A 15,720-nucleotide genomic window follows, 5' to 3' on the forward strand; every position below is an offset into this window, starting at 1 on the left:
CTTTGCCAAAGTTCATTACTTCCAGCTTGATTAGGCAAAACCAGCTTCACGCAGCTTTTTAACTGTACGACTCGAGTCTCACTGGCCCAGAGTACAGGCCGAGGAAACATCCACCTTGTTGGGAATACAACAGCCAGATGTGCCCAAATCAAACGAGTGATCTGCAAAGGTACTTGAAATTAGGCAAATTCTAGGTCTCCCATAGTCCTGTGGGGTTCCCCTGTTAGTTCTGAGAATGAAGCCAGTGATGCTGAAAGCATCATGCCAGATGTATCACTACAGTTAAGAACCCCACTGCAACAAAATGAATTGTAACGAAATAGGAATGAAGGTTGAAACAGGAATGAATGTTGGAACAGGAATGATATTCCTGCTGCTGGAATAAGGAAGCAGTAACAATGATGTAAAATATTTTTCCCATAGAAAAATCCATCAGGAGTCACATCCCAAGACCCCTCTTGATTTCCACACAAAGATATTTGAATGCTCCTTTAAAAATCCTCACCAGCTTGATCAGAAAACTTACCAATGGTGATGTCATTGCTTATATAAACACATTTGATTTAACACAGATGAAAGACAACATCACCCCCCCCCCAACCCCTAAATCATGCAAGCTTTTTTCCTCATGTCATCAGAGTAGCTCTCCCAGTATTTTACTAAGGGAAAGAGCCCAAATCTTTCCAAACTATGAATGAGGAAAATGCGACTTGCTCAGCATCACAACATGGGTCAGTGGAAGAACTGGGTAGTGTAACAGATCTGCCATGGACAGGTTCAAGCCATGACAGACTATGCCAGGCCTAGACTTTGAACTCAGAGTAAAGAGTTGAATTCATAGATTAAAACTAAGAATTCATACATCCAGAACAAAAAGATGAAGAAAAAGAGGAGGGGGAGAGGAAAAACTAATTTATTCCTGTACCCCCCATCAACAATCTTTAAACTTTGTGCAAGGAGCATATGCAGGAGGATAACTTAATTTTCTTCTCCACAGATTTCTTTAACCATATCCTACCTTGTCTTAATCTTCCCTGTCTTACTCCCCATGCCATACCCTCTTGCACAGATTGCCTTAATTTTCCCTTAAGAAACCAAACCAAAGATGAAAGTTAATACAGAATTTAATCAAACTCCTCAGGACTGGTCTTAACGCTTTCTAAGCCTCTGCTTTGTATCTTGTTTCCCCATCACAAAAGACTAAGTCATGCTTTCAACCAACTACAGCGAGGGAAAGCTGTGCAAAACCACATCTGGATGACAGCAACCCGCACCAAAAGGACAGGTAATCCAGCCAATGACCGGATTACAGAAAACCAAACCAGGTTGCACTAAATACTCAACATTTGGATACTTTTAACAAATCCTTATTAACTGTGCTTCTCAGTACAAATTCCTCCTAATTACATGCAGCAGCACTCACACTGCACACATTTAACTACTCGCGTCATTATTTCAGTCATTATTTTCCTTCTCATTTCAAGACTGTCAGAAAATTATTTCTCTTGCACATCCCTCAACATCAAATTTGTTACCTAATGTTATGACAATAGGAGGCAATTTTCCCTTTTCAGACAAAAAGAGGCATGATCATGGCCTTAATTAGTTTGCAATGATTTAATTAAACTTTGCAGAACAACACTGTACCTAATTAGAAGCATAATAATTATAGCGATGTACCTTTCCATCTTTGAAAGGACTATTAGTCATTGAGGTGCTATGTTTCAGAATTTAAGATCATCCTTATTTTCGTTTTCTGATTATTTAAGTGCAGTCATCGCCATGTTCAGGTAATTGCTTTATTAAACAGCTTAATTAAACTTCCTGTAAAACTGACAGCTACAGAGATCCTAATGTGTTGCCGACAAAAACATTAACTAATTACATAGTGCTCTTCCCAGGGCTTACTTACCTCCTAAACTTAATTCATTAGTACTTTAGCTTTGAAAACTCAGATTGCAATAGACTATGGAGATGCTTTACACTGTCAGAGTATTAAACAGAGCTGTTATGCTCAGGAAACAGCCATTTCTTTTTCATGAAGTCTTATTATATGACAGAGAACGTGGGCACTTTAAAACATTTCCATTTCAAGCAGTAGCTAGAGAGACTCAGTACAAACCTAAAGCTCATAGAGTGCAAAGATAACAGAAAAGGGTGATAGACACTTTTTGAGGTTTTCAGAAATATAACTAAATTGTGAAAGTAAACCAAAAAATGCTAGGAACAATTGCTGGGAACAGTATAAGGACTGAGTAGATAAAGGCCGCACCTGTGTTCAGATGTTGTCAAGCACAAGCACTGAATTACTGGTGTGACTAAAGAATCTCATTGCTCAGAAGAATTATTTTGCCACCTGGAAAACCAAACAAGAATAAAAACCCCACTGCACACCGCAGCCAAGCATCTTCATCCCCTTCAACATCAGCACTTGTGTGAAGCAAATGAAACAAGTCAACAACGGAGACAACTTTTGAAGACACTTCAGAAGAAGAACCAGAAATGTTTAATGCTTAAGGATTGATGAGATTTTTCAAGCAGTACAACTCTCACATATGAAGCTGACTCAATTTAAGATCCATCAAAGTACTCAGTATGTTGTGTCCCTTATTGTGATAGTTTAGGTGACACTTTCAGATCCCTTGTAGCACAAGATCTGGGTATGGGCTCCTCATCATTTTCAACATTTTTCCCCATTTACCTTTGTGTTGGAAACCAATACCTTTAAATATTTCTCAATGGAAGATTCCTTTTTCAAAGAAAGAGAGAACTATTCCTTTGACTCATCCTCAGGAAATTAGTTGAGAGTCTGAAGGCTTCTATGTGCAACTGAAAGATCACGTTAAAAATCCAGAGCCTCTATATCAACCAGTAAACTTAAATGGTGGCTTATGGTTTACATTTCACATTTTACCCTATGACTCTTGTATTATTGAGGGCTTTGGGTTGGATCACTCTGTCTAGTTTCTTGCCTCTAGGTCTACCATGTCTTCCAAGAAACAGCCAGAATTATTCTGAGATCAAGTAGCTAAATAAGAGCTTGAGATGCGTATATTTGGTTGTTTTCTCTTAATGTGAATTTCGCTGCATTTATTGACAGCCAAGTTTCAGCTGCATTTTACCACAGTCAATCATACTTCTGCTACATCCTTTTCATTCATTTTTACCTCTAACAGTTCAAAACATGTTAAGAGCAATCCCTGGTACAAACATTACTGACAGTGTTGAATGGTAGCCCCCAGTCATTAGTGAAATGCTTTGATGGTGCTCTGTCAGGCCATGAACTTTAAGCCCAAACCCCCTGCTGTGCTGGCAGGAAAAGGCAAAAATCAAACTGAGCCAGGCTGGATCAAAATGCTGGGGTGTACGTGCATGCTGGCTATCTACTCACACAGCCAATGTACCATTTCAGAAGGCTTTTTCCATTGAAATGCAGGGACCACTCTACCTTTTGTTTACAGGCTTTGCAGGAATACCGTCATTTGCACAGAATATCATTACACATTCACCTGATGCAGAGCCAGGTATGAATACATACATACAGATGCAAAGCAGTGCCCACACTCAAATGTCCACCTTCTTGCATTTTCACAGTCAATACTACATCATGCCACCAGTGCAGTGCCAGAAATCACATATGTCAACAGCAGTGCATGTGAAAGAGAACTGCTAAAGAAAAGCTTTGATTTTAGTGACTTAAGGGCAAGAAAGAGGGATTACAGCATCTGGGGAAAACTGCCGGTGAATTTGAGGGAAGCAGTTTATTCTGTTTATGAAAGATACCACAAACCCAAGATCATTACTGGCCATAAAAATGTTATTTGTTAGGACATTAAAATATACCATTTAGTTTTAACGCTCTGTCTAAAGTATTTTCAGCTCATTTACCAAAATCTGTCTTCTGGGGGAGGCATCAATGAAGCAGAGCTTTTAGAAGAAGTTGTAGAGACAACGATGCTCTACAGGTTACGTACTCTGAGATTTACAACGTACTCTGTACAGAAAACAGTAACACCATTGCTATAAGCATCTCTCTGACATTCCATAAAGGTTAACCAGACACGTATCCACTTGCTAGGACTGGATGCTACAGAAAGATTACCAATCATCATGACACTGGAGGAGCCTTCAGTCAAAAGAAGGCTTTAGAAAAAGCAACTACAAATACACAATATGACAAGTAATTGCTCCTGCAGAACAGTACTCAGAAAGCAACAAAACCCCTCATCCCCAGGCAGTGATGGAGAGCATGGAAAAGAAGTTGCTACACTTGAGAGACCAACAACACGCTGCAGTTTTCAATTGCTAGGAAAAGAGGAATTGGTAATTAAACACACAATAAAAGAAGATGAGACAAAGTGTCTTCTGAATGAATCTTTCAAGAGGCTCCTTTAAACAGAGACAACTTCTGGGTGGTGCACCTTTGATAGTCACGCATGTCAGGGACAGGAATTGTTTGATGTCTTAATTATAGTTGTCAAGCTTGTACTGGTAGTCACAATAGTTTGGCAAATTAATGACACTCGCAGAGCTTCTTATGAAAAGCATTTGAATCTTAGGGTAAGAAATACCAAAGGTCAAAAAAGAAGACTCAGAACTAACAGATGCAGGGAAGTTGCACAGAAACGAGCTCAGTACGATGCCAGAATACGCAATGAAAGCTATTTACTATAGAGTCTTACATACTCTCAAGTGTTGAGACAAAAAAGTTGTTTTCAAAATGAGCCCAATTTTAATCCTAAGTACCGATGCTAAATTACTGCATTACATACTCCTAGAGGGTATTAAAGAGCTGCTTGTGTAACAGGCAACTTGGAGCCCTTTTTCTGCAGCCTGGATGTGCAAAGATGAGAGAGTTTCTGCTGATTTGCTCCTTGGCTGTGGAAATCCTTCAGCCAGAACAGAAAAGAGGCTGAAATGAATTACCCATGGCAGCATCTTAATACTGTGTCCATTAATGGATGAGGAATTCAAGCTGCTCAGCTGAGAACATAATGTAGCTGCAATATCATCATCACTGTTAACATTACAGCAGAGATTTTCTTTTCCCCTTGATCATTTTATTTTCCTGGATTTTTATTTCTTTGGACATAGGGTGTATTTTTTGATTTTAAGGGATAGTTTTACTGGCTGTCAAGCCTTACCTTGCATCAGGAAGTGAAGAAAACCTTAGGGGTATTCCCTAAACATAACTTCCAGTGCCTAAAGTGCTGCTTTTGCACATCTATCTGAGACATGAAAGGCTTTATTTGCTAATGGGAGATCTGGATTGCTGAATGGCTGTGAAGTCAGTTTCTTTTATTGAGTAAAGCCCTAAGGTGGTCATATTTTCAATGTAACAACAAGCCAATTTATCCCCACTGGGTTATGGGACTGTTTTACTGGTACCATACATGCTACATCTGGCACACAAGCCTATTACAACTGTGGTTTAAATGAACTGTAATATGTTATCCATGCATCCTGGGGAAAAAATGAATTAAAATCTCCCACAAAACTACCACAGAACAATGATACTGCCAAGTTATCACAGCATTTGGAGAGCAAACCTTAAAAACAGGAACTATCCCAAAATCCTCTTGTCTGAACAAGCCCATCTGGTCAAATGGATTTTCTGTTGTATCATCAATATTGAAAGTGTTCCACTTCATTAGCAAGAACGAGCTATTTAGAGAAACATGAATCATGAAAGTCATAAGATTCTGATGTGTCATTCTGATTTGCTGTTTCTCAAATATGCACAAACCTACATTTATCAGCACTTTTTTCCACAAAAAATATTCCCAAACTGAAGTAGAACTGCTCTTTAATGCCACCTATTAATGAAAGCTATTTCATCTTCACACTACAGCCTGTATGATCACTACTGACAGGGTCACCAGCAGAACTCACCCTGGTAGTGTATGTGTGTCCATCAGATCCACAGACAGCGTTGCCATGCGTCACGGGGCAAGGCTTGCACTTGGCTATGTTAGCTGGTCCAGCCCAGTGCTTCTGAGCCAAGTTCCCTTTCTTTTGTCGAAGGCTGTAAAATAAGAGACACCAGGTTTATTTGAACATGCTTGTATAAGACAGAAGGAAAAAAGCTTCTCTGAATAAATAAAGGCCAGGTTTTCAACAGAGCATTAATTAAAAGCTTGTAAATAAAATATAGCTGTTAAGAATGCTTCTGTAACATGGCACAGTAGAGCAGGCTATCTAAAAAGTCATCAATTGGTAGGTAGTCCTAGATTTACAATACTTGGCAGCTTCATTTTGATTTATGACTACAAATGACTTCACTTAAGAATACAGTATTTTGTTGAAGCACGCAGCGCTCCTGGTGAAGCAGGCAAGTAATCTTACATCAGGTTGTATTTCGAGACATTTTCACCAGGTTTCCTCTGAGCTACTGTTAAGATAGTGACGATTTTAAAACAAAACTCTTTGAAAAACATTGCAATTTATATTATGCCTATAAAAACCATACAAAACAACTTTGTCACTGCACGTGCCACAGCTCTCTCCACATGCCAGCTACAGAACAGCTGTTATTCTCAGATCAATCACAATCCCCCCAGGAATGCTATAAAGCAACAGGAAGCATCTCCAAATCCACAAATGCCTTTGTACCATGGGAGTGACTGCAGTTGTCCTCAAGCCATGGACCACTCAATTATTCCATTAAAAACGTCTATGAAAAGACATCTGCTCTGAAAACTTCTTGCAAAACATGTGCATTTGATTCTGATTAATAGCTCATTTTCCTGTCATAATGATCTACTTGACTGATACACATTAAGTAATTATCACCAGCCTACTGTTTCAAGCTGATTAAAAGTTTGCTTTAGAAACCACAAGTCAATGTTACAATGCAGATTCATTTCGGCCACGTGTAACTGTTTTTCACTCGAAAGGCTTTACAAGGGAAGGCGTCGCATCAGGTTTGCTGGAGACTAAGGAAAATAACTGCCATCTGTTCTTTTGCCACAGTAGAAAAAGATCGGATATAACAGTTCAGCTAGAAATACATTTCAATGTGCTGCTGAATAACTTCATCAGAGTTTGAGAAAAAAACATATACAGATATTTTTTAGAGCAATTTCACTACAGCTTGCAATTTGCCACACAATACTGACTCTGATGTAATGACACATTCAGCTGCTAACATAATAAAAAGTCTATTCTTTCATCTCAGTTCTAGTTTTCTTCAAGTCTAACCTTTGTCAGTGATGAATAGCACTATTAAGAAACTTGTGTCCACAGAAGGAACCTAATCATGGTATCATAAACTATGAAAATAGAAGCCCGGTATTTAAGACTAAATTTCCTTGTTATTTTGAAGAAGTTTTCTTAATGCACAGAGCAGCTTTTCCTCTTTCAGAGGCATTCTGCCTTGCACAGTTACTGTTACACCACATGCTAAATGCTGCAGATGGGTCATTGCTTGTCTCTGAACCCCAGATACCACTCTGCAGATGTGCTCTCTTATTCTGGGGCTGCACAAACCACTTAAATCTTCCAGAGTCACTTTTCTGCAGCCAACTTCCTTCCAACAATGCTTGTTACTAAAACATGATTATCTTATGCTCCATTTGGATACAGGCAGTTTTGTCTTTTCTTCTTGACATGAAATTTCCTCATTCACTACTTATAGGCCTGTACTTCTAGAAATGCACAAGCTAAGTATCAAAACAATGTTTAATGTAGTACTGTAGGTATTGATGAGCAGAGGCTGAGAGATCTATGAAAGGTGCTGTGCTTTTGCTTTGGAGACAGCAGAAGGATGCATCACAGAACAAAGACTTTTTTTACCTTTTCTGACTTCGATTTCTATGATCTCAAGAGACATACCCTTTTCTCTGGGTAAAATTGTTAGAAGAAAGTTTTAGTCCCAGTTATAGCAGAAAAAAACAGGTAAGAAATACTCAACTTGAAGTGTACAATTTAGTGCCATTGTCATCAAAGCCATTAGCCGCAAAACATGCGGGATGGAGATGAGCGACCGAACTAACAAACACCTCATCAAAATTAAATGTAGATTGAAGTTCTTAGCTCGACTTATGCCCAAAAGAATCACAGGATCATGAGGCTCTAAGTGGCAAATATGCAATACATTGTACAGCAATTCTGGACCAAACTGCATTCAGGTATTTTACACCATAATCTTAAAAGTCCACTCTGAATGTGGCTGCTTGTCCTTGTCTGCACAGCCTTACATACACCTTCCTCTTCATTTCTCTAAGAAAGATCTTGAAGGGACCTGCATTGGTCTCTTCAAGAACTATATTGCAAAGCCAGTTTCTACTGGAAGGCTCTTCTACCGCTAATAATGTTTTCCACATTCCCATCATCACTTTAAAAAGATAAAGAGAAAGCAATTTAATTTGTCCATTTCAAGCCACTTCCACACCTCATCAAGCTTGGTGGCCCTTTCCAGCACTTTACTGAGAGGAAAAAGAGCATGCACAGCCTTAGGCCTGAGCTCTGTTCTCACTGCAGCTGCCTTGAAGCCATCAGCCAGCCAGGTGTGTAAAAGCAGAGCCTAACCCTTAACGAGGAACTATAATGATTTCACCTGAGCTCAATTTGCAGTGTCTCACAGATGCTGAAGGAAACATTATCCCCATCCCCCTTTTAGGATCTTCGTTTGCTAATGAAAGGGAATTTATTCTCCAAAGAGAGTCATATTTAACGACAAGAACAATCCACAGTGGAGCGCATCTCAAAGCATTTCATTCTATTAAAAAGTCTGCAATTTAGAAGTGTTTCATAGAACGCGTGTATCAAGGCAGGGGATTGCTGACAGAACCTGCAGCAGCCCTGACTTCCGCATGTGTGATGTGATTAGCAGCACAGCACAGTAGCCATTTTGGTTCCAAGAACCAATCTGGGTTTCTAAAATGAATACGTTCTTTTGCAGCTATGGTTTTGTCAGCAGCAATAGTGCAAAAGGCCTTTGAAGCAAGTCAAAACCGATTTCTGTCAGCTTGGCCAAGTGAGCAATAGCAGAAAGTTTTAACTGGATACCCAGATTCCACACCCCTGCCAAAAATACAGGTAAGCACCTGTTTGCCAAGGAGAGAACATCTATTTTCCAAAAGTAAACACGTATTTTTCTGGATTGGTATTTTTGAGAAGCTGGATAAGACTTTTGGAAGCTTTTCAGTCCTATAACCCCTAACAACACATCAAACATCCAAACAAACAAATTAAAACCTAGGCAAGAATATTGGCTGCCATATGCAGCCAGCAAATCCCTTCTCAATGGAAGTGCACATTCACATAGGCTGGGAACATGTTTTGCTATGCTAATCATCTTGGTTTAGAATAAATATACCAGGAGCAAGCCAGGCCAAAGCAAATTAGGCCTTTTTTGTTTTCTCTCCTGACAATTTATCTGACTTTAATCCTGCTTTAAGACTCAGATTTGAACGGATCTGCTACAAATCATTAGAAAATAACAACTGTGCAGAAAGACCCAACCAGAAACTCCCCACTGGGGTAAAAGTCTGCTACATTGATAAGGACAAGAAGGCCACCTATTTTCAATATTCCAGAAGCAAATAGACATGAATATCTTACGCAAGTATTTAGAGTTACAAGCGACCTCCGCTTGCTTTTGCTTTCCAGACTGGATTTAAGGAGTAGTTAAGTCTTTCTTATGGAATTCAGCCTCTTTAATGTTTTAATGCATAAAGAAATCACAGAGGTTTAAAACATTCGCACTTCCACGCAGGGAGAACGCACGCTGCCTCAACTTCATTACTCATTGCACAGGCATACTACTTACCATACGCTGTAAAATACGGGGAGACTACATCTGTTGTGCTTGCACAGGAGCAAGGAGAAGGCAGCAGGGTTTCCAGATGCCACCAGCCAGATGCTAGGACCATACATGTGAGCTCTGCACAGCCAGCCACAAGCACCTGCACTGCCACACAAGCCTTCCAAGCACAAAGCTTTGGCAGTGGAAAGGGAGCTCAGAAGCTGCAGGAAAAGTGGCTCCACCCAAGATTTAAAGGCTTCCAGGTGCACCCTGAGGAGCCAGAAGCTGAGCCCTAATGAGAGCTGCGATGTGCAGCTGCGGCAGCCCCAGGGATGCTAATCACTGAGCCTGGTGCCACCTGGCTGCTGGAGCAGGGATGCTGCTGGCTGAGAGCACCAGCTCCTGGAACTGAGACTGCCTGCTGGGGGGGGGGGGTCTGAGCTCTGCCTTTGGTTCAGCAACAGTTTGTCACACCCATGGAACCATAGAATGGTTTGGGTTGGAAGGGACCTTGAGGCTCATTCAGTTCCAACCCCTTGCCACAAGCAGGGACACCTTCCACTAGAGCAGGTTGCTCCAGGCAGCTAAACTGAATGGCATGTGTCACATACAACTACTTATCAGTCAAGCCCTATTGAAATAAAATTAAGGAGTTCAGTGCACCAAAGCAGGTACCAAGTATTTGTGCTTCCTTAGAAGTTGAAAGGAGCTCCGACAAAGAGGAAACTTAACTGGTTTCCTGAAGCTGGAACGATTTCACTGTGGAAACAGTTTGAAATGTACACCCTGTACCTTCTCTATGCCTTGTGCACGGTTTGTTCTTGTCTCCCTGAAGGAAGCTTATCACACTAAAGATAAACCCAGCAGTGCCTGGCTGTTGCTAGCGTTCCTTTGCATAAGCTGTTGCTCTTGTTCTTGTGGAAAAGAAGGACAAAGCTGAAACTTGCCAGCATAAATGGCAATGCTCTCTTCTCTGTTTGCATCATTTCTGTATTCTGTTTATTAGAGCTAAGAGTTTGGCCTCATTTCTACAACCTTTCATATTTTTGATAAGAGCTGTATATACCTTGAGCTACCACCAGTCTAGATATGTGAAGAGTCTACAGATATTACCTTGAAAAACAAAAGGATGCTCAGCCTTGAAATGATTTAATATGACTCCTTATTTAATACAAACACTGGAAAATGAGAACAGCGAGATGATCAGAGTAATTCTTCTACCTGGAATTTATGCCCTCACATACAAAAAATAATAACATGCAGAGCTGCCTTGTATTTAAGCATCATCCCATTGTCCCATTGGACTTGCATCCTACCACTTGCTTTGATTTCATTATTCAAAGAAATAATTTCAACTATCTGATTGTACCAAGGCTGTTGATTACTTTCTCTTGCTGCCTTTATATCTGCTCCCTAACAGATCTGGCTTAAAAGAGCCATATGAAATAAAAGGCCTCTGCTCACTGTATTTTTGTAGATGTGCAAAGATTCTTAATGGGGCATAGTGGCGACTGGGGACCTTCTGGCACAATGAGGCTTGCTCAAGACTCTCCCACAGTAAATGGATATTCTACTTGCATATATGTCATTTCAAACAATGACACTGATGAGATTATATTGGGAACTCAATCTGTTCGTTGCTGGAGAGCACCAGTAGCCACAGGACTATTGGCAGGAAGCAGGCTGGACTCAAGAGATAGAGTTGGAAAGGAAGAATTTAGGGAAGTGAAAAGGAAGATCTTGACCGTTGAGGTGAAAGTGTATGAGGTGTCATTCCAATAAAATGAAAAACAGGTATTTCCAAGGAAAGAGGAAGAGGCAAACCTCTATTTCTTACCAACAGTAAGAAGGCAGCGTACAAATAAGCATGGGGGGGAGAAACAACGTTAACAGGAGGAACCTGTCAGTTAGGTATAGGGAAGGGTGAAAGTTTCGGTACAGCAATATGTTTTGCAAGAAAACCCCCTGACACATATTGCAGGGAAAATGTCATGAAGATTCATACATGGAATCCTACTAGGTCCAGCTAGCAACTAACTCCTGGAAGAGAGTAAAGGGTCTTGGGATGCAGGGTGCTCAAGGTTATTCGTTCCGCAAAATGAAGGATTCTTTTCATTTTCTGTTTTCTTCTGTGTTTGAAAGGAACAGAGGGTTTGGTAAAGCTGACGTAAGATTCCAAGAACCCAGAGGGCCAGATGAACTGTAGTCTGTTAGACTGACTGATTCGATACAACTGCTGCAAGTAACTCCTGAGATCCAGCAACACCGAGGCAAAGAACCTTCTGAATACATCCCCTTGAGCAAGGCTGCTCAAACACCAGCAAGGTCTGTGTCTAAACAGCTGTAATAGGGCATTTAAATATGGATACTCTTAAAATGCCAAGTTCTGCACAACATCAGGATCTCTCGGTACACCAGGTATCCTTCTGAGATGTTGGTACCTGGCCTTACTTGTTCCCAGACTAATATGATAAGATTGTTTATTAAGGTCATTAGAGAAGCACGTGGATTTCTGCATTTGGACACTTTAATGCATAAAAATGGGGTTTGAGAGGTCCACTCAAATTCTTGGCTAACAGATTGTTGTGCTTACAGGCAATTTATTTCGGAATCTAAATTCTTGATGATTTGCAACTTTCAGACCTAATACATATGCTCCACAGCTGCAGAGATGTGAAAACTGGCAAGATACACAAAGGCAAGGAACCAAAACAAGAAATCCACACCAACAGATGATGCTGGTGTTTTCAGGAGTCATTATGCTCTCCTGAATAAATAACACAGCTTCTAAACTCTGCGTGTTCTCATGAATTTTCATAAGAGAATTATTTTCCTTTTCATCGTTATTTTTCCACTAACATGAAAAGGAATCTCAGACACCAAACTCTGTAAAAATAAAATGAAGCGCCTTGACTTTCAAAGGAGGAGGGGAGATAGCAGGAAGTTCATAACTGAAGCCGAAATCTTCTCTACCATCCTCCTCAGTCTGGAGTAATCTTCAGCAGCCACTCTGGAGCCCTGGGCTTTGCAGGCTGTGTCAGATGCTGTAACTTGGCACAGCGTGCTTAAAGGTGAAGAGTGCAGCAAATTTAATACTTTCGTTGGCATTGGCTTTCTTTCTTTCCTTCCTTCTATGACATTTTTTTTCCCTGCTACCAGAATACTTTTCAAGGAGATGAATGTACCTCCTCTCTGGCCAGGATCTGATTATTTTGATATTAATATATTATATTGATCACATCTGCCTCCTCCCACCGGCAGAACTTGCCAAGCTCTCTGATGAAGCTGAATTGCTGATGGCATGTGAGATTAGTCTGAGCTGTCACATTTGTTTGGGAAGGAAAGCTGATCCTCACTCACTCTGCCCTGTTTCATGCAATTAGACAGCTTCAAAATTGTTTTTGCTAAATCAGGCAGAGCAGTAATTTTCCACCATTTCCCTGCTACAGCTCATGTTTCCACTTACAATGCTGAATGCTGGGCGGCTGCGCAAACAGAAAGGTGCAAGTTACTCGGTGGGGCTAAAAATCATTGCAGGTACCTTGGCAGCATTTAATAACACCAGAAAGGTCCAACATGAGTGATGAATCCCCCAGGAGCTGCGCATAGGTAAGCTTTAAAATGGGCCTCATTCTCAGTCAAACACAGGGTTTGGTTTAACACCATCCAAACCCCAATGTCAGACGGAATTAAACTGCTGGCACAAACTAAAGGGTTCAAATAGGTGGCAGACCCACCCCGGGATCTTTATCAGCTCTATGTCCTTCTATATGGTTTATAACCTGGCCTTATTTATTCCAGCAGTGGCAGCAGCAGAATCATATGCAACACATTCCTTCCTTCTCCACCCCAAAAAACCCTACTGCCTAAAAAGTGTGAGTCTGTGAGCTTTCTAAAGCAAAAAGGTTCAGAAATCTTCTTGTCACTTCGCAACTGCAAGCAGAATTCAATGACTCTCCCCAAACTAAGCATCCTTAGACAGCTCAGCTGTGTTCTGCTTCATTATGTTGATTTTGCTCCTCCGAAGGCGAGTAACATGCAACCCTCACAAAACCTGACATATTGCTGGTAGGGATGAGAACGTAATGCATTTAAAAAAAATATAGAAATAATTCCTGCCCTTAAGGCACTAAACCAAACGTTCCCTTTTCAAAATGACTGCACAGGACTTCTGTTGTGTGAATACTTGCTACCATGGTACAAACAATCAGTTACAAGCTGTGCTAGCAAAATATCTGCCCCTTCTGACACACTGTATTATGAGAGGCTTATTAAATTCTCAAGAAGGCTACAGCAGATTAAGCAGTTGAGGATGTCTACAATTAGCATCAATTACCTAAGTATTCATACATGATTTCTGAATAGAATTGGCTTGTCAAACAAGACAACTGAAAGAAAGTAATCAGTCCCAAAGCCACCTCCAGAGTGTAGTCAAAATCCACTCTTCAAGGTTGGTTTAGGGAAATAATCAGAATGCAGGGATGTCAGAATGAATGTGAGTGAAATGCATGCTAGCCAAACCAGTCATAAATATTATAAGGAACTGGGTAATTTTAAAATCCCATCCTTTTTAGCATCTAAATAGTCTAATGCTCCTGTTGCTTATTCAGCACTGCTGGTTTACAGAGCTCAGTACTATGAATGTCTAAGCATTCTGCTGAATTTCTCAACATATTCAGTGCTGTCGGTCTGGTTATTTGATGCTAGAGATGGAGCTCATAATATCCATACCATTCCCAGCTTCTCAAATGAGGCCATCAAAAGCATTACCCATCTTATATCTGGCTATGTCTTAATGAAAGGTGACTAGAGCTTCAGGAAGGTCCCAAACTGATAGACAGAATTTACATAATCACATTAATTTATGATACTAACTGAACGTACATGATCCAGTCTAGAGACAGCACATGGGGAAACACACCTCCAGGTAAGATTTGAAGATGAATGCAATCGACATACTTGCAGAAACTGCAAGATATCCATTTCATGAGTTACTTCCACTGAGTTATTAACATTTCACTTTGCTGTGACCTTGGATCATGAAGCCTAGCAACCGTGCATTACAGACCACCCATTCTTCAAATACGTAGCTCCATAGGCACCCCTACCACGAAGGCTCGAGGTACCATTGAAAAGCAATGTAGCTATGCATTTACACTTTAGAAAGCTTCAGCGTTCAGTAGCAGCTTCCTCAAAAGCATATTTTGCCATGTGAAAAAGAAGACACAACCAGCGGCATATTTAGATATGCAGCATAACGACACCTGGACTTCTACGGTCTTTGTAAAAACCAGAGATGTAAATACTTTGCTGCTAAAGTATTAATCAGGAAATGGTTTAGTGCAGCTGATTTTGTTGGCTTAGTATGCGCCACCTTACAGTCAATCACTCATTCCCACCTGAATTTCACTTCAGCATACATTTCCCTTTGCTTATCTTGCTGTGATCAACCACATATCTATGTCCCCATCACTCTGTTTTTGTCACCTTTTGTCTTTTGTGATTTAGCTATGAAAAACTAATGGACCCAACAAGGGTCAATGTTTCTTCATCTCTAGCAATTCCTTTGGACTAAGCCAGAATTAACCATCTCACCCATAAAACGTGGCCACTGTTTTGACGATGTTCTTGTGAACTGAGCTCTACTCCTATGAGCTCCCAAATAACTTCCTCACGATTCTATTTCAATCCCCTTCTCTCCACCATCCTCCTCACTATTGATTCCTTGTGCCCTATTATTCTTGTCATTTCATTACACCATTTCTTTGCTGCTATGGTGGAAATCCAGGGACTGCACTATATTTTTCTCACTGCAAATTAATCCTATTTTTTTCCCCTACATTGCTGCCTTTCTCCATAAAGCACTTTTCTTCTGTCAAAAGCTACTGTCTGTAATCTGCCTTCTGCCTGACTCATATCTCTCTCTCCCAGCCCTATTTGCTCAAGATCTGGTCAGCTTTTCAAAGGGGAAT

At 40.5% G+C, this 15,720-nt stretch overlaps 1 protein-coding gene across 1 annotated transcript in view; it reads right to left on the reverse strand.

Annotated features, from left to right (window-relative positions):
* The window catches only part of SPOCK1 (SPARC (osteonectin), cwcv and kazal like domains proteoglycan 1), a 287,668-nt gene that overhangs the window by 85,474 nt on the left and 186,474 nt on the right, over positions 1-15,720 (reverse strand). The window contains exon 5 of the mRNA XM_061457033.1: positions 5,893-6,025. Coding sequence (XP_061313017.1) covers positions 5,893-6,025 — 133 coding nt within the window. The remainder of the gene's footprint in view (positions 1-5,892; positions 6,026-15,720) is intronic.

The sequence above is a fragment of the Pezoporus flaviventris genome, unplaced genomic scaffold (genome assembly GCF_033815535.1).
Source record: "Pezoporus flaviventris isolate CSIRO_AGI_PZ_B2104156 unplaced genomic scaffold, CSIRO_AGI_Pfla_v1 ptg000023l, whole genome shotgun sequence".
Classification (NCBI taxonomy): domain Eukaryota; kingdom Metazoa; phylum Chordata; class Aves; order Psittaciformes; family Psittacidae; genus Pezoporus; species Pezoporus flaviventris.